Source organism: Cervus elaphus, chromosome 21, assembly GCF_910594005.1.
Source record: "Cervus elaphus chromosome 21, mCerEla1.1, whole genome shotgun sequence".
In the NCBI taxonomy this organism is placed as follows: domain Eukaryota; kingdom Metazoa; phylum Chordata; class Mammalia; order Artiodactyla; family Cervidae; genus Cervus; species Cervus elaphus.
In genome coordinates, this window is record NC_057835.1 from 47,330,592 (window position 1) to 47,358,262 (window position 27,671).

General features: G+C 40.1%; 1 protein-coding gene across 1 annotated transcript; it reads right to left on the reverse strand.

Annotated features, from left to right (window-relative positions):
• Positions 1–532: 532 nt before the first annotated feature.
• On the reverse strand, positions 533–13,865 carry FABP12 (fatty acid binding protein 12). Its single transcript, XM_043880396.1, has 5 exons — positions 13,805–13,865; positions 11,971–12,057; positions 6,057–6,229; positions 2,523–2,624; positions 533–669 (listed from the first exon to the last, which is right to left on the reverse strand). Exons 2-5 carry the CDS (start codon positions 12,041–12,043, stop codon positions 595–597), a joined length of 423 nt encoding a protein of 140 aa, XP_043736331.1. The 5' UTR covers positions 12,044–12,057; positions 13,805–13,865; the 3' UTR covers positions 533–594.
• Between the last annotated feature and the right edge of the window lie 13,806 nt (positions 13,866–27,671).

A 27,671-nucleotide genomic window follows, 5' to 3' on the forward strand; every position in this document is an offset into this window, starting at 1 on the left:
GTTGGGGGCACTGAATGCAGCAGTGTGTGCATGGGACCTGTCGAAGGAGGTCACCATTATCTTCATTACCTCCACCATAGTTTGGACTCAGGTCAAACAACAGGGAGGGAACACAGCCCTGCCCATTGACAGAAAATTGGATTAAAGATTTCCTGAGCATGGCTCAGCCCAACAGAACAAGACCCAGTTTCCCTCACAGTCAGTCTCTCCCATCAGGAAGCTTCCATAAGCCTCTTATCCTTATCCATCAGAGAGCAGGACAGAATGAAAACCACAATTACAGAAAACTAATTAAACTGATCATATGGACCACAGCCCTGTCTAACTCAATGAAACTATGAGCCATGCGGTGTAGGGACACCCAAGACAGATGGGTCATGACAAAACGTGGTCCACTGGAGAAGGGAATGGCAAACCACTTGAGTATTCTTGCTTTAAGAACCCCATGAACAGTATGAAAAGTACTCTATGGTACAGGCATATTCAACATGGCATCCAAAGCTGTTGGTATTTTTGCAAAGGTTATCTCATATTAGCTGTCATAATATGTTTATTTAAACAGCCTTGGTAGTTTGGGTCACAGTTTGAGAGTGCCTAAAAGTTTGAGACTGGGCTTGTTTGTACTCTCTCATATATTCGTGTGCAGGTAACATTGTTCACCACACTTTCCTTGAAGACAAACAAAGGACAAGATATTTCAGTACTGCTGGTGAAACTGACGTTTAGAAAAAGGCAAACTAATTGCTATGCACACATACATTCCTTAAAAATCTGAAAAAGAAATCTATAGACAACTATAAATCAAAACTATTTACTGAGTGATTTTGCCATGTATACATATATAAGATTTGGCACTAGTAAAACAGAATATTTCACTTGTGATAAAGTAATATTCTACTTAAAATAAGAGTATACATATACATACATATATAAATAACATATTATATATGATATATATGACACAATGTATAAATATATGTGTATATACATATACAGGTATATATACAGAAAAAGATTATTTATATGAACTTGAAATCTTTATTAAAACATTTTTAAATGCCTACATTGAAGCATTTTTATAGATACTCTATATTTTTCAAATAATAATATACATCAATACAGTATTTCATGATTTTCAGAGCACTGATATACACATGATGATATTTAATTCTACCCAAAAAATTTTTTTCTACATTTTGAAGGCAAGAAAACTGAATCTTGGAGAAGATGAATGACTTTTCCAAAGTCACATAAGAACTAAACACAGAGATGGAAATCCATGTCTTCAGATTCTGAATCTAATATTTTTTCTAATGAACTATAAAACCTACTTGTTTAGTGATTAAGGTCTTTATAGAAAGCAATAAAATTAATTAGCCTTTGTCTTCCACTTCCTACTTTATAAGGGAATGTACTCCATTGTTGAGAAAAATATCCTTACATTAAGACATGAGGATAGATTTTTTTAATATTTCCTTAGAAAGAACTATTTTATACTGTGTCCAGAACTACCATTTTATTCATTTTAGTGGAGGTAGTGTTTGAGAAGAAGAGAATCATGGACATGTTCCCTCCATTCTGTACAAATGAGAAAGATGATGGGGGAAGCCATCCTGAGAGGAGCAGGATAGACTAAAAAAATATAGACGTTGGAATTAAGCCAACCTGGATTTTAACCCCAGCACCACCAAATTTTCACAGCCAAATATCCTCAGGTAAGTCAGTGTCTGATTCTCAATTTCCCCACCTGTTAAATGGATTAAATAATCTTATTTCACAGGAGTATTGTGAAGATTGGTTAAATAATACATGAAAACATGGGGACATAGTAGCTATTAAATGTTAGTTTATACTTGTGTCAATTGATCTAGGCATCAAACAGACAGCACTTAAGCTTTGCCTCTCTAGTTTAAATTTCCTTTCATGCTTTCGCTTGGTGTTGATCTGGAAAACTCTGAGAAATTCACCCTGGTGTGAAGCAAAGGATCAGCAACAACTCTCAAACCCTGCTGAAATCTTTCTTGCACAAATATGTGCTTGTTTTGGCTTCCACACCAATCCAAAAATTAGGCAAGACAATTTTAAAAATTCTCTCTAGGTTTTTAGTTTCTCAATCCTTGCACATTTTCTAATCTTTATGATCATATATTTATCTGCCAATATCCTCCACTCCCATTCTTATAAAGCAAGAGGAAAAAGAAAAATTACATTCATTCCTATTGTTTTAGAACAAGCGGAGTGATTTTATATACAGTTATTGCGTGCATGCTCAATCGCTTCAGTCATGTCCAACTTTTTGAGACCCTATGGACTGTAGTCCATCAGGCTCCTCTGTCTTTGGGATTCTCCAGGCCAGAATACTGGAGTGGGTTCCCATGCCCTAGTCCAGAGAAATCTTCTCGACCCAGGGGTCAAACTTGCATATCCTACATCTCTTGCATTGCAGGTGGATTCTTTACCCACTGAGCCACCTGGGAAGCCCATATATAGGTGTTAGAAAAAATGAGAAACAGCTCACTCACCACCACCATTTTCTCATCCACCAGCTTCCTCCTTATGGTGATCTCTTTGCCATCCCAGTCCTGAACCTGAATCAAGGAGTCATCATCTAAGATTACCATACTCTGAAAAACAGACAAGGCCAAATTCAGCTCAGACTGTGACATATGAATTCTAAAATTTTATCAGGAGACAAATTCTTTTCAGCTGTTGTGATATTCTCAGGTAGTTTTAAAATGGTGTTTACAATTCCATTTATTTTGAGACTTCATCAACAGTAAATTTGTTGGCTGATTCTTCTGGGGGAAAAGATTTTAAAAGAGTAAAAACTAAATATTACCTTGAGGAGTAGATAAAGTTTTTACAAAATATATTTTATTGTACAGGCCAAGTATTATCTTTTTTGTGTAAAGAATCACAAGTGAGTTTCAACTTTAAAAACATATGTGAAGCTAATTCAAACTCCCAATGTGAGATCCATTTCCTCTTCTTACTTCAACAATATAAAAATAATTATAGTGTTGTGGGAATATAAAATGGTGTGGCATGTATTACAGTGAAAAATGATGGGATTTGGAGAGCTTCTGGTTGATGAACATATTATTTTTTAATAAGTGTATTTATTAACTTATTTACTTTTGGCTGTGTTGGGTCTTCACTGCTTTGTTCGGGCTTTTCTCTAGTTGCAACAAGCAGGGGTTACTCTCTAGTTGCGATGTGAGGGCTTCTCACTGTGGTGGCTTCTCTTGATGTGGAACACAAGCTCTAGAGTGTGTGGGCTCAGGAGTTGTGGTTGCCGGGCTCTAGAGCACATTGCACAGGTGTAACAATTGTGGCTTAGTTGCTCTTCAGCATGTGGGAGCTTCCTGGAACAGGGATTGAACTCGTGTTTCCTGCAATGGCAGGTGGATTCTTTACCACTGATCCACTGATCCACCAGGGAAGCCCTGAAGGACATATTAATGTGCTGGGAAGGTTGTGTACCTGGAGGAGTATGGAAACTTCAAGCCATTTCCCACACACCTTGTCTTATGCATTTCTTCCCTTTGGTTGTTCCTGAGTTGTATGCTTTATAATAAAATGGTAACAGAGAGTCAAATAGTCAAATAAATAATAAATAGAAATGATAATAATCGTTAACAACAACAGTAGTGAGCACTTTTGTAGCACTATTTATTGTGTCTGAGGCACTCTTCAAGAGTATTAACATCTTAATTCATGTAATTCTCACAACAGCCTTACGACATAGGTGCTATAATTATCGGGCTTCCCCAGTGGCTCAGGGATAAAGAATCCACCTGCTAATGCAGGAGGCACAGCAGGTGCGGGTTCTATTCCTGAGTTGGGAAGATCCCCTAAAGAAGGAAATGACAACCCACTCCAGTATTCTTGCCGAGCTAATCCCATGGACAGAGAAACCTGGAGGGCTATAGTCCTTTAGGTCACAGAGAGTTGGGCATGACTGAGTACACATACTCTATAATTATCCCCTTTTGCAAATGAAATGACTGAGTCAGCATGAGTCTGTGACTTGCTCATAGTCACATGGTTGATTGATTGATTGGTGGCCGAGGTGGGATTTACACCCACACAATCCTGAGCCAGAGTTTGCAGCCTGCTCCTCAAAGTTTAGAGATAACTCTGTTTAAACTCTATTGCAGTTCAATTCAGTTGCTCAGTTGTGTCCAACTCTTTGCGAACCCATGGGCGACTTGTAGCATGCCAGCCTTCCCTGTCCATCACCAACTCCCAGAGCTTGCTCAAACTCATGTCCATTGAGTCAGTGATGCCATCCAACCATCTCATCCTCTGTTGTCCCCTTCTTCTCCTGCCTTTGGTCTTTCCCAGCATCAGGGTCTTTTCCAATGAGTCAGTTCTTCACATCAGGTGGCAAAGTATTGGTGCTTCAGCTTCAGTATCAGTCCTTCCAGTGAATATTCAGGACTGATTTCCTTTAGGATTGACTGATTTGATGTCCTTGCTGTCTAAGACACTCTCAAGAGTCTTCTCCAAATCCACAGTCCAAAAGCATCCATTCTTCAACACCCAGCTTTCTTTACGGTCCTACTATCACAGCCATACATGGCTACTGGAAAAGCTTACATCTCAGAGTTTATGCATCCATTGAGCTGGGTTTTTCTACCAATATTATTTACAGTCTGTCCTGTGATAGAGATAATGATAGTTATCAAATTTCCTTTCTGCACTTCTATACTTTCCAGTCTTTTTGTTCTAGTAGTTTCTTTCTTTTTTTTTTTTTTTAGTATAGACATCTTTATTAAACATTTTTGGTCAAAATTCTTCCATTTGATATTATACAGGAATGTGAAGTCTCATTATTTAACAGCAATCTGATAATGTGATATTCAGTTCCTTTTATTAGGACTTCACTCTCTATATTGTTTAACAATCTTCTATTGAGTGCTTTCATTCAAATGATAAATATTTATTGAGCAAATATTAATATTATGTGACATCACTAGGTTCTGTGAAACAGAACAGACAAGACATCCTTTCTTGGAAGAGCTTACATCCTAGTGTGGGGGAACAGACAATAAACATAAAATATAAATAAATTGTGTAATATAGGTAAATTGTATATTCAAGTTGGAGCCCATTAGTGAAAGCGTGTGTCAATTCCAGGTGTAGACAATAAAACACCCAGTGTCTCTTTCCCTATTTTGTTGACTGAGATCACAAACCTCAGACAGTTCAGCTACAGATTAGTTGAATCTCCTTTAGCCTGGTCCCTGGAGAAATTAAGAGGGGCAGATACTCTATGCCTCCATCTCCAGCCTCCTCCTCCCCAAAGAAACTTCTCCAACTCCACCACAACACTGAATATGTACTATGAGTTAGAACTCCAATTGTGTAAGCACTGAGAGATTGTGGATAATTTGTTTCTGTGATATAACTTCACCTATATCTGCTAATGGGCTTCCCATGTGGCACAGTGGTAAAGAATCTGCCTGCCAATGCAAAAGACACAAGAGACTTGAATTTGATGGATTTGATCAATGGGTCGGGAAGATCCCCTGAAGAAGGAAATGGCAACCCAATTCAGTATTCTTGCCTAGAGAATCCCATGAACAGTGGAGCCTGTTGGGCTACAGTCCACAGAGTTGCATAGAGTCAGACATGACTGAGCATGCACACACATACACACACATGCATGCCAACTAATACAAGTTTTTTATTCATTGTAAATCCATGTATGGAAAACTGCTACAAAATGGGAAGGCGACCTTTTGTTTCTGAGGTCTAAAAATGATTCTGAAAGTGTTTTCTGTTCAATATTTGCATAAGAATTGTTAAAAACACCATTTTCAGTTCTGGTCCACAGCCTTTGACGATGGAACCTGGAAGTAGGCATTTTTTACCAACAAGCCATGAGATTTGTATGTATATTAAAATTTGAGTTCCTGAGACCAAGGTTTAAGCCAAAAGTTTATCTAACACGCTTTAGATATGTTCACCATAATTGCTTACTTACCTGGGAAGATTTCAAAATTAACATTCATAATTAAATTTATCTGAAAGGGTGTTGAAGGCCTCACCTCGGTTTTAACGCCACCTGGTGTGGTTTCCTCAAATTCTTCTCCCAGTTTAAAGGAGATTTCATTATTTTTAAAGATGCTTTTGGTTTTTATAGTGATCAGATCTTCCTGTGTCATGATGGTCACAGTGGGCTTTGCCAGACAGCCAAGTTTCCTGCTGGCTCTTCCTATTCCTGGAAACCAGATAAAAGGACACAGTGATTAAATCTGTTGTTGTCTCCAAAGACTTTCGTTAGCTGTATATGCTAATTAGGAGGTTTTAGAGTTAAACAGATTTGACTGTGCTTGAATTCAGACTTCTAATCTAGTAGCACCACCATTATATGTTAAAATAGGGTATTTTTTACGGAAAAGACAATCCGTCTCCAGTTTTGATCTAAGAGCTGTCATGTTTTCTCGTCCAGTTAATCCTATTGTTTCATGGACCCTTTTGAAAATTTGCTGAAAGATATGAACCATCTCCTTATTTTAAAAATGCACCCATTTACGTTGAGACAAAACCCTTTGGCATGAATTCTTCCATATCTTTATTCTCTTACATCCTTTTATGTTCACATGTATAGGGTTTGTTTTTATCTATTATGTATTTTTACTGTTGTGAGATATATATAACATAAAATTTATCATTTTAACCATTTAAAATGGCAGTACATTTAAGTGCGATTTAAGTGCAATTGTCAGTAAGTACATAAACAATGTTATGCAACCATCACTACTATATATAGAATTTTTAAAAATACAAATGTTTTGTTGTAACAATTGTTATTCAACTTGATTTTCCCCTATATCTGTATGTTTTGGAGAGTTTCCATGTCAGTACATATCAGCATAAATTTTTGTCATAGCTACATAATATTTCATAGTATGTACATTCTGATATTTAGTTATTTATGCCCTATTGATGGCTATTTTTCTGCTTCCATTTTTTGTTATTACAAATAATGCTGTTGTGAACATGACTGCACACACAATTTTGTTCAGTACATGTCAGAGTGTATTCTATAAAAACAGTATTACATATACTTCAATACGTTGTTGGGCTTCCCTGGTGGCTCAGATGGTAAAGTGTCTGCCCGCAATGTGGGAGACCCAGGTTCCATCCCTGGCTTGGGAAGATCCCCTGGAGAAGGAAATGGCAACCCACTCCAGTACTCCTGTCTGGAAAATTCCATGAACAGAGGAACCTTGTAGGCTACAGTCCATGGGGTTGCAGAGTCAGACACGACTGAGAGACTTCACTTCAATACGTAAGTTAAATTTCTAAGAGGAGGCACACTGGGGAAACACTGTAACATGTCCATGTTCATGGAATTCATACTGTGAAACATGATGACAAAATGTGATAGGTTAGAAAATGGTCCGAAGAGACACTCACATCCCAGACCCTGGAACCTATGAATGTTGCTTTATACACCGAAGGGGACTCTGCAGTTATGCCTAATTTAAAGATCTTGAAATAGGGAGAGTATCCTGGATTGTCCAGGTGGACCCCAAATGTAGTCACAAATGTCCACATGAAATGTCCAAGAAATTTTCCTTATAAGAAGAGAAAGAGGAACAAGGGACACATACAGACTAAAAGTGAAGGGTTGGAAAAAAATATTTCACGCAAACAGAGACCAAAAGAAAGCAGGAGTCGCAATGCTCATATCAGAGAAAATAGACTTTAAAATAAAGGCTGTGAAAAGAGACAAAGAAGGACACTACATAATGATCAAAGGATCAATCCAAGGAGAAGATATAACAATTATAAATATATATGCAGCCAACATAGGAGCACCGCAATGTGTAAGGCAAAAGCTGAGTATGAAAGAGGAAATTAATAGTAACACAACAATAGTGGGAGACTTTAATACCCCACTCACAACTATGGATAGATCAACTAAACAGAAAATTAACAAGGAAACACAAACTTTAAATGACACAATGGACCAGCTAGACTTAATTGATATCTATAGGACATTTCACCCCAAAACAATCAACTTCACCTTTTTCTCAAGTGCACATGGAACCTTCTCCAGAATAGATCACATCCTGGGCCATAAATCTAGCCTTGGTAAATTCAAAAAAATTGAAATCATTCCAGTCATCTTTTCTGACCACAGTGCAGTAAGATTAGATCTCAATTACAGGAAAAAAATTGTTAAAACTTCAAACATATGGAGGCTAAATAACACGCTTCTGAATAACCAACAAATCATAGAAGAAATCAAAAAAGAAATCAAAATATGCATAGAAATGAATGAAAATGAAAACACAACAACCCAAAACCTATGGGACACTGTAAAAGCAGTGCTAAGGGGAAAGTTCATAGCATTACAGTCTTACCTCAAGAAACAAGAAAAAAGTCAAATAAATGACTTAACTTTACATCTAAAGCAACTAGAGAAGGAAGAAATGAAGAACCCCAGGGTTAGTAGAAGGAAAGAAATCTTAAAAATTAGGGCAGAAATAAATGCAAAAGAAACTAAAGAGACCATAGCAAAAATCAACAAAGCTAAAAGCTGGTTTTTTGAAAAAATAAACAAAATTGACAAACCATTAGCAAGACTCATTAAGAAACAAAGAGAGAAGAACCAAATTAACAAAATTAGAAATGAAAATGGAGAGATCACAACAGACAACACTGAAACACAAAGGATCATAAGAGACTACTACCAGCAGCTCTATGCCAATAAAATGGACAACTTGAAAGAAATGGACAAATTCTTAGAAAAGTATAACTTTCCAAAACTGAACCAGAAAGAAATAGAAGATCTTAACAGACCCATCACAAGCAAGGAAATAAAAACTGCAATCAGAAATCTTCCAGGAAACAAAAGCCCAGGACCAGATGGCTTCACAGCTGAGTTCTACCAAAAATTTAGAGAAGAGCTAACACCTATCTTACTCAAACTCTTCCAGAAAATTGCAGAAGAAGGTAAACTTCCAAACTCATTCTATGAGGCCACCATCATCCTAATTCCAAAACCAGACAAAGATGCCACAAAAAAATAAAGCTACAGGCCAATATCACTGATGAACATAGATGCAAAAATCCTTAACAAAATTCTAGCAAACAGAATCCAACAACATATTAAAAAAATCATACATCATGACCAAGTGGGCTTTATCCCAGGAATGCAAGGATTCTTTAATATCTGCTAATCAATCTAATACCCCACATTAACAAATTGAAAGATAAAAACCATATGATTATCTCAATAGATTCAGAAAAAGCCTTTGACAAAATTCAACACTCATTTATGATTAAAACTCTCCAGAAAGCAGGAATAGAAGGAACATATCTCAACATAATAAAACCTATATATGACAAACCCACAGCAAGCATTACCCTCAATGGTGAAAAATTGAAAGCATTTCCCCTGAAATCAGGAACAAGACAAGGGTGCCCACTCTCACCACTACTATTCAACATAGTTTTGGCCACAGCAATCAGAGCAGAAAAAGAAGTAAAAGGAATCCAGCTAGGAAAAGAAGAAGTGAAACTCTCGCTGTTTGCAGATGACATGATCCTCTACATAGAAAACCCTAAAGACTCTACCAGAAAGTTACTAGAGCTAATCAACGAATGTAGTAAAGTTGCAGGATATAAAATTAATACACAGAAACCCCTTTCATTCCTATACAGCAACAATGAGAAAACAGAAAGAGAAATTAAGGAAACAATACCATTCACCATTGCAACAAAAAGAATGAAATACTTAGGAGTGTATCTACCTAAAGAAACAAAAGACCTATACATAGAAAACTATAAAACACTGATGAAAGAAATCAAAGAGGACACAAACAGATGGAGAAACATACCGTGTTCATGGATTGGAAGAATCAATATTGTCAAAATGTCTATACTACCCAAAGCAATCTATAGATTCAATGCAATCCCTATCAAGCTAGCAACAGTATTTTTCACAGAACTAGAACAAATAATTTCACAGTTTGTATGGAAACACAAAAAACCTCGAATAGCCAAAGTAATCTTGAGAAGGAAGAATGGAACTGGAGGAATCAACCTGCCTGACTTCAGACTATACTACAAAGCCACAGTCATCAAGACAGTGTGGTACTGGCACAAAGACAGAAATATAGATCAATGGAACAGAATAGAAAGCCCAGAGATAAATCCACGAACCTATGGACACCTTATCTTTGACAAAGGAGGCAAGGATATACAATGGAAAAAAGACAGCCTCTTTAACAAGTGGTGCTGGGAAAACTGGTCAGCCACTTGTAAAAGAATGAAACTAGAACACTTTCTAACACCATACACAAAAATAAACTCAAAATGGATTAAAGATCTACATGTAAGACCAGAAACTATAAAACTCCTAGAGGAGAACATAGGCAAAACACTCTCTGACATAAATCACGGCAGGATCCTCTATGACCCACCTCCCAAACATGTATATTATCTAGGATGAAACAGATCACTAGCCCAGGTTAGATGCATGAGACAAGTGCTTGGGCCTGGTGCACTGGGAAGACACAGAGGAATTGGGTAGAGAGGGAGGTCGGAGGCGGGATCGGGATGGGGAATATATGTAAATTCATGGCTGATTCATGTCAATGTATGGCAACAACCACTACAATATAAAAAAAAAAGAGGAAAAGGGATGTTAGACTCCAGGAGAAAATGTGACTCTAAGAGCAAAGAGTGACGTGCCATGGCCACATACTAAGGAATGCCAGCAGTCATCAGAAGTTGGAACACAAGATTGATCCTCAAAAAGCATAGAGCAAATGTTTGCAAAATGATCATTTTTCAAAATAATAATGAACGGACTTGTGGACACAGGTGGGGAAGGAGAGGGTGGGGCAAACTGAGAGAGCAGCATTGATGTATATACAATCTTTGTCGTATCTGACTCTTTGTGACTTGATGGACTGTAGCCCGCTAGGCTCCTCTGTCCGTGGGATTTTCCAGGCAAAAATGGAGTGGGTTGGCATGCCCTTCTCCAGGGAATCTTTCTGACCCAAGGGTTGAACATATCTCTTGCATCTCCTGCATTGGCACTCAGGTTCTTTACCACTAGCACCACCTGGGAAGCCCAATATATACACTGCTGCTGCTGCTGCTAAGTCGCTTTAGTCGTGTCCGACTCTGTGCGACCCCATAAATGGCAGCCCACCAGGCTCCCCCGTCCCTGGGATTCTCCAGGCAAGAACACTGGAGTGGGTTGCCATTTCCTTCTCCAATGCATGAAAGTGAAAAGCAAAAGTGAAGTCCCTCAGTCGTGTCCGACTCTTAGCGACCCCATGGACTGCAGCCTACCAGGCTCCTCTGTCCATGGGATTTTCCAGGCGAGAGTACTGGAGTGGGTTGCCATTGTCTTCTCCAAATATACACTACCATGTGTAAAATAGATAACTAGTATAGCATAGGAAGCATACTATAGCATATAAAATAGATAGCCTATATAGCAAAGGAAGTTTACCTCAGTGCTCTGCAATGACCTAGAGGGGTGGGTTAGGGGAGGTGGGAGGGAGGCTCAAGAGGAGGGGATATAAGTGTACATATAGCTGATTCACATTGTTGTACCACAGAAACGAACACAAAGTTTATACTCCAATTAAAAATTATACTCCTATTTTATATTGAAGTATATATACACCTATTAAAAATTAATGTTTTAAATGTGATTTTTTTGTTTTAAATCGTTTATTGAAATCATTTACTATTTAGTACATGGCACACATTTATATTGTATTTATATATGCAAATCCATGGTAAATTATGTGAGAGCAGGGATTATGTCAGTTTCAATTAGTTTTGCACAGAACTGTATCTAGGTGCTAAATCAATATTTATTGTTTCTATGTGAAAAACTGAAGGAAGAGGTTCACACAGAGCAAGTTCTGTGCTGTCAAAGCTCCCACTTTTACTGGCTGTGATATGCAGGTAAATATGGCTCACCCAGTTCTTTCATATATTCTTCAAAATTTTCACAAGAAATGGATTTCCATGTTCCCTGGAACAGTTCAACCATTCTGCCTAAGTTGACTTTAAAGAAAAATTGCATCATATGAATAAGTATGTTCCCTGAAATATGTTGGAACCTGTTCTCAATACAATTCTGGTTGATAGTGCAGAAGAGTCAGAAAAAAAAAAAAATAAAGTACTCTAATCTCTGTCATTGTCCCATCAAACCACCCAAAGCAGGAAATTCAAGATGAAAATAGAACATGGTACAGATTTTAGCAGGACTAGATATAATTTTTCTATCTCTAATTTAAGGTCAAAACTAATGTTACAAATTCTTTCTGTTTCCTTCCATAAGAGCCACTACACACAGCAATGAGTGAGCCAAGTGCAGACTGAGGCAGCTGTGTCTTATGTCATAGGATGCCTAAACTCCAGGTCTTTCTCTCTCTTTCTCTGGTCGAGGATGATCTAGAAAAAAAACCAATGTCTTAACTGTTTAGAGAGCTTGTAACATTTTCATTTTTGATCTGTTCAGTTTAGTTCAATTCAGTCGCTCAGTCATGTCTGACTCTTTGCGACCCATGGACTGCAGCATGCCAGGCCTCCCTGTCCATCACCAACTCCCAGAGTTTACCCAAACTCATGTCCATTGAGTCGGTGATGCCATCCAACCATCTCATACTCTTTGTCCCCTTCTCCTCCTGCCTTCAATCTTTCCCAGCATCAGGGTCTTTTCAAATGAATCAACCCTTTGCATCAGGTGGCCAAAGTATTGGAGTTTCACCCTCAATATTTGTCCTTCCAATGAACACTCAGGACTGATCTCCTTTACGATGGACTGGTTGGATCTCCTTATAGCCCAAGGGACTCTCAAGAGTCTTCTCCAACACCATAGTTCAAAAGCATCAGTTCTTTGGTGCTCAGCTTTCTTTATAGTCCAACTCTCACATCCATACATGACCACTGGAGAAACCATAGCCTTGACTCGACGGACCTTTGTTGGCAAAGTAATGTCTTTGCTTTTTAACATGCTGTCTAGGTTGGTCACAACTTTCCTTCCAAGGAGTAAGTGTCTTTTAATTTCGTGGCTGCAATCACCATCTGCAGTGATTTTGCAGCCTCCCAAAATAAAGTCAGCCACTGTTTCCACAGTTTCCCCATCTATTGACACTTTGAACTAAAACCCAGAGAGACTCCATAGATGGCATTTGAACCAAAAAGTTAAGTTTAGTCAGGGCTAGAACAATCATTTTAAGTCATGTACATATTGAGCAAGAGAATGGAGCAGAAAGAAAAGGAAGGAAATAGAGCAACTATGATGAAGTCTTTCCAAGGAATATTCCAGTTGATATAGGGTTGACTGGTTTGATTTTGTTTCTATGCAAGGGACTCCAAAGAGTCTTCTCCAGCCCTACAATTTGAAAGCATCAGTTCTTCAACATTCAGTCTTCTTTACAATTCAACTCTCACATCCATGACTACTAGAATAACCATAGCTTTGGTTACATGGATCTTTGTCAACAAAGTAATGCCTCTGCTTTTTAATACACTATCTAGGTTTGTCATAGCTTTTCGTCCAAGGAGCAAGCATCTTTTAATTTCACGGCTGCAGTCACTGTCTTACCACCCTGAGTGTAATTAAACCACTGCTCATTCAACCTGCATCCGCACACTGAGCTGACCTCTTCGTAACTTATGTCCAGGCTTCTTCTACTCCTTCAGCTGATCACAGGAGACCCACCCACAGTCCTAGGAATGATCTGAGGGGGTGGGTGCTGATATTCAAGCAGTGGGGACATGGTCTGGGCTACCTACTCACAGCTACCTCACGTCTCCTGGTCTTACCCAGCCTTGATCCCAGATGCACAACTTTGATTTTACTTGGGACTGCTGCTGGGCCTGCCTGAGTTTATGACTCTGTGGATCTGACAGAATCCAGCTCATAATGGACAGTTCCAGACACATGGTTACTTAGTATCCTCTAATCAAAATTCCGTCTATACTCAGTTCCTGTAACACAGCAAGAATTTGCAAAAAGCATATAAGTTCCCATTGCAGATGGTGTGGCCTTGTTCCCTAGTGTCAGAGGTCTGTGTTGCTTAGCTCCCACCCTGCTTTACCTACGTGTTACGCTGGGTCTTTTCCCAACACTAACACCTCCAACAGCATAGGGTTTGCCAGATCATCTGACCCAAGTAGCAGAGTTGCTTGTATTGCAGCCCTGACTTCCTGCTTCAGGCCTCACTCAGAGCAGAGAGATTCACTTGTCACCCAGTATCTGGGCTGGAACACGTTTCTGGATGTGGAGTCTGTTTCCTTCTTTCAGGTAGAAAGGTAAGATGCAGCAGTTTGTCTTAGAGATGTCTTCACCTTCCCTTGACCCACCTGGATCACTAAACACTTTATAGCCCTAGAAGTTCCCTAGTTGTCACCCACTGTAACACTCATGCTTTGCCATGCCTGTGTCTTACCAGTGCCTCCAGCATGCGCGCCACTTCTTGCTCACCCTCCTGATCAATGCGATGTTGTGTAGGATGTCCAGACAACCCAGATCTTACCTGAATATATATTACAACAGAGAACAGAAGGTAATGAAGCCTCAAACAGACCTGTACATGTATATAGTCATCCATATCATGTAAATGCAAGCAGTTTCTGATCTTTCCAGATTGGGAGAGAAGAAAGCGCCAAATCATGCGCATACTGTGTACCTGAGGCCATGTTCTTCTGCTTTTGCAAAAATAACACACAGCACAGCAGCACAGTTGGGGCTGTTATTTGAGCGTGCTGTGGCCTACAGTCATTCTCTGATTCATTTGGTTTCTGCAGGGACCAGACTGGTGAATTAAATGGAGCTATGATATGAACCTCTGTCTCCTGCATTCCTAATATTGGTTAGAGTAGCATTAATTTCTACCATTCCTCTTTATCACCACTTTCAAATGCAGTATTGTTAGATTTATCATCTTCGCCAGGATTGACCAGGGGTCAGGATAGAGAGGAGAATGGAGTGTAGAAGTACAGTTTCAAAAGATTCCATATTGCCTTCTCACTACAATAGCTCATTTGGTTGGAATGGGAAGAATTCAAGATGGAGGCTACTCCAAAGGCCACCTATATCAGTCCCAATTATATAGTCAAGGACAGGGGAGGTAATCACTGGTTGGATCCACAGACTTACTGGATACATTGAGAGCCAGAATGTTGATTATTACCTGGCTCTGGTACACCTCCTCTCTAACATGCTGCTTTGGAACTCTGTGAATCAATGTTAATTCAGATCCACTATCCTTAAAATATTCAGATATCCCTCTTTTCCCAGAATGTATTTTCTCAGCGGAATAACAGTGTATCTTTTTTGAGGAAAATGGGGGAAGTAAACACACGATATTTTTCCCATGGCATTTTAAGATTCTTCCTCCTGTGGACTTGGTAACCTCTTTAGCCACTGTTTTCTGGGTTTGAAAACTGCCTTAAGTTTGAGATCTGGGCAAAGGATCATGAATTTCTATTGGCATCATCACCCTCAGTCTGCTGCTCATCCATTCTTGTCTTTTGGTTGTATTGATTAAGCAGTATCCCCATTAGTTATTCATCTATTTTGCCTCTCGGGGTGCCATGTTCTATTAAGTATCTCCACGATTCCCTCCAGGTCAAGCCCTCTTAGCTACAACCCCCTGAGTTCTGGCAGTAAGTGCCGCCACCCAGTCCCCACTGCTTTCCGTTTCCCTATTGCTATCAATGAGCAAACTGACTGATTGATGTGAAATTAATATGGATACACATATAGCTATAAAAGGAGAAGGCAATCGCAGCCCACTCCAGTACTCTTGCCTGGAAAATCCCATGGGTGGAGGAGCCTGGTAGGCTGCAGTCCATGGGGTCGCTAAGAGTTGGACACGACTGAGCGACTTCACTTTCACTTTTCACTTTCATGCATTGGAGAAGGAAATGGCAACCCACCCCAGTGTTCTTGCCTGGAGAATCCTAGGGACGGCGGAGCCTGGTGGGCTGCCATCTGTGGGGTCGCACAGAGTTGGACACGACTAAAGCGACTTAGCAGCAGCAGCAGCAGCAGCATAGCTATAAATATCTTTTTCTCGTTTTATAGAAAGGTATAATAACTATATTGGTCCATACCAGAAGTACAGATATTTTCATTTTCTTGCAGGAAGGAGAGATGAGAGCCCCACAATATCAGAGTTGCCAGTGTTTTGGCATATTGAGTTATTTCAGCTAAGCAATTTGAAGTGCATTGGAGCTGGACAAGGCATTGTGCATACTCTGCAGAGACTGGCATGCTAGGAAAACTCAGGCTTCACTCATTTGCTGTTCATTCAATAAATCTTTGTCGCTCTTGTTTCTTTTATTTAGTCACTAAGTCATCTCTGACTCTGCAACCTGATGGACTGCAGCACGCCAGGCTCCTCTGTCCTTCACCATCTCCCAGAGTTTGCTCAGATTATGTCCATTGAGTTGGTGATTCTATCGAATCATCTTATCCTCTGTCATCCCCTTCTCCTTTTGCCTTCAATCTTTCCCAGCATCAGGGTTTTTTTTTCCAATGAGGCACCTCAGTGGCCAAAGTATTGGAGCTTTTCAGCATCAGTCCTTGCAATGAATATTACAGGGTTGACTTCCTTTGGGATCAACTGGTTTGATTTCCTTGCTGTCCAAAGGACTCTCAAAATAAACTTTTGAGTCCCTGTTAAATGAAAGACTGCAGTGCTGGGCATGGGGTGTATAAGGGTGAATGAAAGAGATGTGCAAAATGTTTCCAACATTATGAAAGAGAATCTGAAATGATGTTAAATTCCTGAATGTTTCCATGTAGAAATCTATATGTACAATATGAGCATGGAGAAACAATCCTTTTTTAGAGCAGGGATTGGCAAGCTATGATCTATGTCCTAAATCCAGCCACCACCTATAGGTAAAGATTTATTAGAACACAGCCACACTTATTATCTGTGGCTGCTTTTGGGCTACAGTAGAAGAATGGGGTAGTTGGGACAGACACCACAAGGCCTGGAAAGCCTCCAATATTTACTGTCTGGCCCTTTACAGAAAATTGCTTGCCAATCCCCATTTTAGAGTCTTGTGTGTCTCTATGTGTTAGTTGCTCAGTTGTGTCCAGCTCATTGCAACGCCATGGACAGTAGCCCATCAGGCTCCTTTGTCCATGAAATTCTAGAATACTAGAGAGGGAATTTCCTCTTCTAGGGGATCTTCGCCACCCAGGGATCCTCCCGCATTGTAGGCATATTCTTTACCATCTGAGTCACCAGGGAAGCCCTTAGAATCTTAGATTTGACTTAAATTAATATTTAAAACTCAAGATCATGACAATTACTGTGTTTGTAGGCTTTCTTTGGGCTTCCCTTGTGGTTCAGCTGGTAAAGAATCTGACTGCAGTGCGGGAGACCTGGGGTTGATCCCTGGGTTGGGAAGATCACATGGAGAAGGAAACAGCTACCCACTCCAGTATTCTGGCCTGAAGAATTCAGACTATAGAATCCATGGGGTCACAAAGAGTCAGACACGACAGAGATTTTCACTCTTTAGAATCAAACCTCATATGCATCAGAGATGCTCAGAGGATTCAAACAAAACTTTGTGCACACCAGAACCAAGAGACCCAACAGAGACCAAGCCAGAACTGTGTTTGAGTGTCTCCTATGGAGGTACTGATCTGCAGTGGCCTGCAACTGGGACAGAAGCTCTGGGTGCAGGAGACCTGGTCACACAACCTGTGGCATAAGACATCTTGGAGGAGGTCACCTTTAACCCCACCATAGAGCCACCGAGCAGACAACCTACAAACTGCAGAACAATTATACCAAAGAAATTCCCTCACTGTTAAGAAAGTTCTAGGACCCACAACAGATTTCCCAACTTGGGGATCTGGCAAAGGGACTGAGAAGCCCCAGGGAATTTGACTTCGGAGGCCAGTGGGATTTGATTACAGAACTTACACAGGACTGGGGAAACAGACTATTGGAGGGCACAAACAAAACCTGTGTGCACCAGGACCCAGGAGAAAGGAGCAGTGACCCCACAAGGGACTGACCCAGACTTGCCTGTGAGTGGCTAGGAATCTTCGTTGCAGGCATGGGTCAGCGGTGGCCTGAGGCAGGGTCAGGACACTGAGTGCAGAAGCGCCTGCACCAGGCCTTTTGAAGGAGGTGCATTATTTTCATTACCTCCACCATAGTTGGGGCTTCCCTGATAGCTCAGTTGGTAGAGAATCTACCTGCAATACAGGAGACCCCAGTTTGATTCCTGGGTCAGGAAGACCCACTGGAAAAGGGATAGGCTACCCACTCCAGTATTCTTGGGCTTCCCTGGTGGCTCAACTGGTAAAGAATTTGCCTGCAATGCGAAGACCTGGGTTTGATTCCTGGGTTGGGAAGATCTCCTGGAGGAGGAAATGGCAACCCACTCCAGTATTCTTGCCTAGAGAATCCCAAAGACAGAGGAGCCTAAAAGGCTACTGTCCACGGAGTCACAAAAGTATTGGATATGACTGCAAGACTGAGCATGTGTGTAATTTTGAAATAGAATAAAAGGCTAAATAAAAGTAGTCAATAAAGGTATAATTACATAATAAAATTATATAAATTATTTTTTTTAAGTTCAAGTAAGAAAAACATTTTTCTTATTTCTCTAGTTTTTTATCCTCTTCCCTCTCCTGCTAGTTTTTTTTTTTTTTTTTTAATATTCAGAATCATAAGACTTCTTTTGGGGAACACTGAAGGATGTAAGATTTGAACAATAAATCTAAACCCTAAACTAAGGATTTCCAGATGAGATCATCCTGGATTTGGGAGGTACCCTAAATCAATGATAGATGTCTTCATAATGGAAAGAGAGAGAGATTTGAGATGCAGAGACAGAGGAAAAGGTCATGTTGTCTAGAATGATTTAGGCAATAAAATAAGTTACTTGATCTTAGAAAACAGAAATATGTTGTCTCTATTCTTTGTCGGAATTTTAGCAGATTGCTAACTTTGGGTTGTGTGCTGTCCACTTCTGAGCGATTACATGAGTTGGACAAATCAAAACACAGGAGAGTCTTCCTGTGGGGATGAATAGACAGGTCAGAGCCAGGCAGGCAGAAGGCCTATGATTCAGATCCTGCTGGGTTCCCAGGCTTTCCTGCCCTTCTCTTCCCACAGTCAGAGCTGTTTGAACCCCACCTGCTGCCTTAGCATTGCCCCAAGGCCACAGTTCCATGTTCACCCGTAAAGTAGCCTGCACCCCAGCGGTTCTCAAGCTTCAGTTTCATTTGTAAAAATGCCAACTCATGTGTGTTGCCCTAGATTTTCTCAATCCAAATTACCAGGACCCAGACCTGGCAGTATGAATTTAGAATTCCTCCAGGTGATTCTGTGCCAGTGTATGATTCAATGATGATGGACAAACAAGCTAGACCAGTGGTTCTGTAAGTGTGGTCCCTGAATCAGCATCATCACCATCCCCCGGGAACTTGTTAGAAATGCAAATTCCTGGGCCCCACCTCAGCCTTGCTGAATCAGAAATGGGAAGGGGGCCCAGTTATCTGTGGTTTAACAAGCCTTTCAGGTGATTTCTATGAGAGCTCAAATTTGAGAACCACTGCCCATACTTAGACTCACTTCCAAAGAACAGAAGATAAGGGGAAAATAGTAATTCTGAAAACCTAGTGAGCATCACTTTAATCAGGTGACCAAGTTTAACACCCTTTGTGTTAAATCTTGCTGGTGTCATGTGCCTCCCGATATGATGTCTTTCACCCTCATGGTCTTCTTCTTACAGAACCATAATCCAAATCTAATTGTTGGGAAACATCAGACACGTGAAGAAAAACTGAAGAAAATTCTACAAAATACTCTTCAAGACTATCAAGGTCTTGAATAGCAAGGAAAAACTGAGAAACCGTCACAGACTGGAGAAAATTTTAGGAGACATGACAGTTGAATACAGTGTAGGATCCTGAATTGCATCCTGGAACAAGAAAGGACAATAGTGGGAAAAGTGGAGAAAAATGTGAATAAGGTCTAAAGTTTAGTTACTAGTATTGCACCAGCATTCATGTCTTAGTTTTGACAAATGTATCCCATGAAGTAAGATGTGGACATTGAGGAAATGGGATGAAAAGTATATGGGAATGCTCTGCATGTTTTGGAACTTCTCTGTAAATCTAAAAGTATGCCAAAAAATATTTTTAAAAGTCAACAAAAACAAAAAAAATAAGGGAAAAAAGTGTGGTCCACAGATCAGCAGCATCTACACCACTGAAAGCTTGCTAGTACTGAAGATGATCAGAACCCATTCCAGACTGGCTGAATCAGAGTCTGCATTTTTTCAGAAGATCCTCAGGTCAATCATTGAATGTACAGTAAAAGTTGAAAAACCCTGCTCTTTACCACAAACCTGGGATTTAGCATCAGCTCAACCTTGTCTGGTCTTGAAACACATACTAGTTTCTATTTTGAGCCACTGCCTCTTTATTAAAACCCAAACTCTGTTTTCAACCTGATTGAGATCAATAAACTCTGTGTCACTCCTTGGGGCTCAGTCCTTGTATGTTATGACACTCCCCAAAGGCTCAGACCCTATCCTTTATTTATGAGATATTTCCTTCCTTAAAAGGTGGGAGTCTTGCCTTTGATCCCCAAGCCTGCCTGGGGCCTGCTACCTGTCTCAGACTTCCCTCTTGCTGACATGCCTCCTATTTTAAGTGCTGCCTCCTCGAAGCACTCTGTCACAGTGTTCCGTGCACCTCTTGTGCTGATAGCACTGGGATTTCCACTTATTGTCACTAAAAAATCAGATGTTACACTCTACTTGCAGATTCAACCAGGCCTGGAAATATCTAAAGATAAGATGTCATGTGCAGAGCTTGCTTCTCCATCAAATAGCTCAACAAAAAGAGCAGGATTTCCAGAAATTCCAATGTTTACTGAAAAACTGGGTTCAACAGGATCTGGGATTTGAGATAAAAGCTAGAGGCCTAGGAATGAAACCAGAGAAGTAAACAATTTTCTCCGTGTCCAGATTTTTTCCTTTAGTGTCATTCAATCTCAGAAATAAGAACCTACTGATTTTATAAAGATAGTTTGCTTTTATGGATATTATAAAATCCAGCCAGAATGGTGAGCATGGACACTGTTCCTGAATATGTTAGCATTAACTTTCTTCTCTTGGAGGAAAGGATTGCAGTGAACCCCTGAAGTTTAAAAGTTAAGAGAAATGACTCCTTGAAAAGATGCCTGGCCCAGTCTACCCAAAGGAAGACCAGGCTTCTTGTTTTTGTAGGGAAACACTGGGCCCCTGTCTTGGGGCATCTTGGCAAGCATCATCCTCAGGAAATATTGTGTAAATTGGACCATGGCACATGGACTTTACAGGGAAGAGTTGCACCAGCAGCCAAATGACTTGGGAGCAGCTGAGGCAACCATGCAATAACTTCAAAGTTAGAACCAACCTGGTGAGTGGGACATAGGAGAAGCTGATGGAACTCCACACCTCTCTGAGCAGTGGAAGAGCTCTGGATTGGGCTGGGAGTGCCCATGTGTCGGCAGTGCGTAGATAGTTCATAAGTATCCAGTACACAACTCTCTAGTGCACTGAGTGTGCTCAGTTTGCAGTGACCTGGAGACACCCACTTGAGCCAACACACCCCACTCCACAAATGCACCGATTTCCAATCTTTTTGTGTAATTTCTTTTAATTTAAACATTTGAAGAACTCTAAACTTGCTGCTCAACAACTAAGGGGAGAAGAGATTTTTCTCACATTTTGATCAGGATAGACAGGAGACTACTATCTTTCATAATACAAGTGACTAGAGTAGTTTCACAATCCAGAGAAACAGAAGATCTGGGGAAGAAAGGCGCCAGGCTACCTGAGGGCATTGACCCCTGGCTGCGGTGGAGGAGGCAAACTCACCCTGAGATGAACAGAGTGGACTTCGGTGTCAATGTTAGGAAGAAATTCCACTCTTTTGGAACAATTTAACATCATTTCCATTGAAGATATTCAAGTTTAAAATTTTGACACTTTGGAATCTAAGAATTGCAATGAAATACCCAATAAGAAAAAACATTGTCCTAGGAGGTAGAACTCCTTTGGCTTTGGGATCCTAAGTTGCATTACAAAACCAATTAGCTGTAGGCTAGGCAGTATGTGAGTCATCTTTTTCTTCTCACATTAACATCAACTGTGAAATCTAAAGTGAATGATGACATTCCAAGGACAATTGCATATGATTCTTCTTCAGCAAGTTCGGGCAACTTAGAGTAGCTGTCATAAGGGAATACGTCATCTCACGCTATTTTAATGATGATGGCTCCACTGGGAAGGACCATAAGGGGGAAAATGAGTTTAGTGTCTGGGCTGTGTCTGAAGTCAAAGTGAAGCTGAAAAGCAAATATTATATTGAAATTAAATTAGGGTTTTGTTGATAACAGATGAGAAATTAGCTTCAGGGATGTTTAAAAAAAACACCAATAATTTTGAGAAGCAATGAGATCCATTCATTCATCTATAGGTATACAAAGTTATTTACATTCTGCTCAAAAGTATGAGAAAAAAATCATAGTAAAATGACTGGAATGAGATGCACTAAGTTAAAAGTGAGTGTCTTCAATGATGGGACAATGGGAATTAAACTATTTCTTCCCATTTCTCAATAATTTCAGTTTGTCTGAAATTGTTCAGTAGCTAAAAGAATAAATTCCTTTCAAAAATTAAAGCACAAAAAGACAAATAAAGATATGATTACATGATATTCTATTTTTATGAAGTATCTAAAGTGGTCAAATCATAGAAACAGGAAGTAGGAAGGTAGTTGCCAGGGGCTGTGGGGAGGGGAAGGGGTAGTTTCAGTGTCATAAAATCAAAGATAGAAAGATCTAGAGATCTGTGCACAGCAATGTTAATATACTGAACACCACAGACCTATACACTTAAACATGGTTAAAATGGTAAATTTTAATTTTAATTAAAAATTTTTAACTTGAAAAGTAAAATGAATAGTACAGGACCTCCCTAGTGGTCCAGGGGCCAGGAATCCTCCTGCCAATGCAGGGGACAAGGAAAGATCCCACATGCCTCAGGGCAGCTAAGCCCATGGTCTGCAACTATGGAAGCCTGTGCTCTGCAACAAGAGATGCTACAGCAATGAGAAGCCCACATACTACAAGGAAGAGTAGCCCCAGCTCACCATAGCTAGAGAAAGACGGTGTGCAGCAATGAAGATGCAGTGTAGTCAAAAATAAATAAAAACATTTTAAAAAATGAACAGTACAATACAGGACCATATGTAAAATAACAGTGATGAGAAGATTAAAATGTTTAAATAAAGTATATTCAACAAGGACTTGGGATATTGTCAAGATACGGGAGTTAAGGTGAGAAATGAGCCCAAAGTGCCCGCCTGACGCTGGCACCATTCAAGAAGTTGAGCGTACAGGAAGGGAAGCAGTTTTGCAGAAGAAAAGGAGATACAAGATATGAATTCAACTTTAGGAAACAGTGTCTATGGGTTAACTAGTCTAAAGTTTGCCATAGAAAGTTGGATACACAGATCTGGAGCCCAGGACATAAAGATCTGGATTGGAAAGAAAAAAAAAAAGACACAGTGATCTGAAGTGGGTGGGGTCACCCTAGATTAGAGCGAACAATAAGATAAATGCAGGCTGAATGAAAATGAACATGTAACAACAACCAGTGTGTGGGGTAACTGAGAAAAAGGGAGTGCATTTATTTCTTAGGGCTGCCGTAACAAATTACCACAAACTGGGCAGCTTATAACAACAGAAGTTTATTCCCTCACAGTTCTAAAGGCCTGAGATCTGAAGTCCAGGTGTTGCTGGAACATGCTCCCTCCAACGGTTCTGGCAAAGACTCCTCCTTGCTTCTTCAAACTCCTGGTGTCTCTTTGCATTTCGTGACTTGTGACTGCATCACTCCAGCCTCTGCCTCTGTCTTCACACAGCCTTTTCTTCTGTGTGTGTGCCTTTTCCTCTTCCATCTCTTCAAAGGAAATTTGTCATTAATCTAGAGCTCACCTTCATAAACTAGGCTGATCTCACCTCAAAAAAATCCCTAACTATATCTATCTGCAAAATCCCCTTTACCACGTAGTATTACATCCCCTGGTTCCAGGGGTTAGGATGTGGATATCTTTTGGGGAGTTACCATTCAATCCATTACAGGAATAAGGTCAGGAAATTATAAGAACTTTGGGGGTGGGGAGGGATGAATTGGGATTTAGAGATTAGCACATGCAAACTATTATATTTAGAGTAGATAAACAACAGGCCTACTTTATAGCACAGTAACTATATTCAATGCCCTGTGATGTTAAACCACCATGGAAAAGAATATGAAAAATAATATATATATATGTATGTAGATATATAAAGCTGAATCACTTTGTTTTACAGCAGAAATGAACACATTGCAAATTAACCGTACAGTAAGTCACTATCTGGCAGATCCTGCTTATAGCACCAACTGGCGGACTGTTTGCTGAATCCATGGTAGACAGGGCGCAAGCTAAGAGGCTAGAAGAAAACTCAAGGAGCGGTAGAAACTGCAGACACGTTTATTCTCTCCGGGCTGGTGCAGCAGCCATAGCAGTGGACATAACATAACCTCAGTGCCTCCACAAAGCCTCAGATGGTGCTTATATAGGCATGCTGCACAAAGTAGCTGTAATCAAACAAGTACCTCATGAGGCGCATGCCCAGTGCTGTAAGTGAGCGCGGCTGTTACATAATCATTATTCACAAAACATGGGGTAGGAGTAAGAGGCCGTGGGGCAAGAAAGCCTGACCATACCCTCTGGGCTGGTTTGCTCTTTCCCTACAGTCTGTATATATGAACTTGCAGGTTTAGAGCTTTCAAAGATGTGAGCATGCCCAGAGAAAGGACGAAGAGAGACAAGAAGAAGAAGTAGCAGAAGAACCGAAGAGATTCATGATGCAGGAAATGGCAAGGGGATTTTCTTTATATGAGGAGGCACTGTTAGTTTAAAGAATTCGCCTGCCAATGCAGGAGACACTAGAGACATGGGTTCAATCCCAGGGTTGGGAAGATCCCATGGAGGAGGAAATGGCAAAACCCACTGCAGTATTCTTGCCTGGGAAATCCCACGGTTAGAGAACCCGGGCTACAGGCCGTGGGATCTCAAAGAGAAACGACTGAGCGACTGAGCACCGTCGTTCGTTGTTGTTAATTTTTGAAGCATAGAACCTGAATGTAGAACAGTACACAAAGATTGCAGCAGCTATTCAGAATGCAATTCAGTATTACTGCATCATCAGTGACAGAAAAGAGCTACTACCCAGACATCACTGGATCATTTTTTCAAGAGGGTAGGTAGAATTAAATCTAGCAGGGTCCCAGAACCTGTGCCATCGTGTCAGGCATGAGTGAAATCACTGCTTGCCGTCATCTCCTATTACTAACAACCCTTCAGGTCTACCATCTCCCACCTCCTCTCCCGTCTCGTCAGTAACTCTTACCTGTTCACTAGATGCCCGTTCGCTAGATGCCCCTTATCCATTCACTGTATTCCAGCTGTCATACTGAACTACTGTACTTCTCAAGGTACTATATCATAAGATTAAAAGAAAGTGTTTTCTTTATTTTTTGTTTATTTTTTATGTATTACTTGTGTGAAAAATATTGTAAGCCTATTAGAATACAGTATTACATAGCTGATTATTTTAGTTATTTATCTCAGCTAACTCTGCTGGACTTACAAACACTTTGATTTTACAAACAAGCTCTCTAAATGGAACACATTCATCTGTAGGGGCTTACTATACTTCAGCAAAATGAATTAAAAAAAAAAAACTATGGGGAAAAGGATCTGTTTGTATGAGTCAGTCAATAAGTCCTACACTTAAAAAAAAAAAAAAAAGACCTGCTTAATTTTGTGTTACACACCTTTCCCCAAATGCATTTGGCACTCTCTTCTCCAGTATAAATACAAAGATGAATAAGGTCCAATCCCAGACTTTATGAAAGCCAGTGGGAAAGAAGCCTGTTCTCAAAATAATTGGATTGCACTGTTTATGTGCCACAATAGAAAAATGTTCAAAGTGATGGAGGCCCAGTTAGAGGTAAAAGCAATTTTCTGTAGAATCAAAGAGTGTAAGTGGAAACTAGCCAAAAAAAAAAAAAAAAAACTGCTGAGGAGGAGGCTTAATTCCGGGAAGAGGCTTCATGACCAGTGGCTTGGAGGCTGGGAAGTGCTTATGGAGTGTTTAGAGAAAGAAAGTTTGGGTGACCCTAGAGGGTATGGCCTGAGTAAATAAGAGGTTGTGCTGAGACTGTGCACAGACATTTATCCTTACTTTTATGTCCCTCTCTAATCAAAATCTGGGACATTAAAGGGAGTCCAGTGTGGAGAAAGAAATAAGACTGCTAGTTACCATAGAATTTAAAGAATCACCTAGGGCTCTGTGAGTTTAGATTGATCTACTTTGAGCACAGGTTTCCAAAGATAAAGGTTAGAAGGATGCTGAAGAACAGGGTGAGACTTTCCTGGTGATCCAGTGGTTAAGACTCTGTGTCTTAACAATAGAGGGGGCACAAGTCCAATCCTTAGTCCGGGAACTAGGATCCCAGATGCTGCGTGGTGTGGCAAAAAAAAAATAAAATAAAAAAAGCAGAACAGCGGTGGGAACGGACAACATGTGGGATACAGGAAAGAGGACTGTAGTAGAGGCCAGAAGCAATGATGATCTCTGGGCTTGTCAGCTGGGGAACGTGGATGAAGAGTGACACAGCTGAAGGGAAGTGAAAGCTGAGAAAGGACATGGGAAAACAGAGTTCACAATCCCTCACACAAGATTTCAAATCTGAACAGCTCTGAAAAGCTAGCATTTAAAAAATTAATCTGGTGCAAGTCATTTGGTGGTGAGCCCAACCTGAGTTAACATGACGACATGTATAATATTCACACTTTACAGTGAATAAATGCATTTTGCTGAAGAAATACTGTATTTGATTATAGGATATCACCCCCATAATACATGGCACATGCCTCATCTTACCTTTCTCAGATTTGATAAACCTCAGAAACAGGCATTTCTGAGTTCAATACCTAAGGTTTTTGATATGTCATTTTGCACCTATAATGAATCCAGTGTGAAAGCTGCATTTGAGGAATTCAACATCAACTTGCTCTCCTATCAAGAGAAATTATACACAGATTAGAGGTGTGTGTGTGTGTGTGTGTGTGTTTGGCGGGGTGTGTGTGTGGCGGCGGGGGGAGACAATTTTCCAGCAAGCTAGAATCATTTCTATCTATAGTGGAAATTTTAAATAAAATGTCAAAATAATCCAGGAAAAAAACTCTCCTCACAGGAAGAGTTCTTAAATTTTAACAACTTGAAACAAATTTCACAGTAGGGCTAAAGCTTAAGGCCTAATGTATCTAGTGGCACTGTACACAGATTTCCCTGTATCAAAAATCCAGCTCAGATTTTTCATCTGAGCCAACTTCTATGAGAAAATTTCAACAAATAAACTTTACATATTTTCTTCTCTGTGATTTGCTTCCACTTCTTAGCTCTTACTGAACCAGACGAGCCTAACAAGGACTGCTGCCTGTCTTCACATGCCCTCCTTGACTCACAGGACACCCGGATTTCTTTTGAAGTGAGGCCTTTGGAATACAGCCGTTTTCT

Excerpts from the sequence above, each read along its gene's own strand:
- FABP12 (XM_043880396.1), bottom strand. The coding sequence starts at position 12,043 with ATGGTTGAACTGTTCCAGGGAACATGGAAATCCATTTCTTGTGAAAAT. Across the intron at positions 6,230-11,970 it reads AGAATATATGAAAGAACTGG|GAATAGGAAGAGCCAGCAGG; the intron begins GTGAGCCATATT and ends TCTGGTTTCCAG. Across the intron at positions 2,625-6,056 it reads CAGGTGGCGTTAAAACCGAG|AGTATGGTAATCTTAGATGA; the intron begins GTGAGGCCTTCA and ends TCTGTTTTTCAG.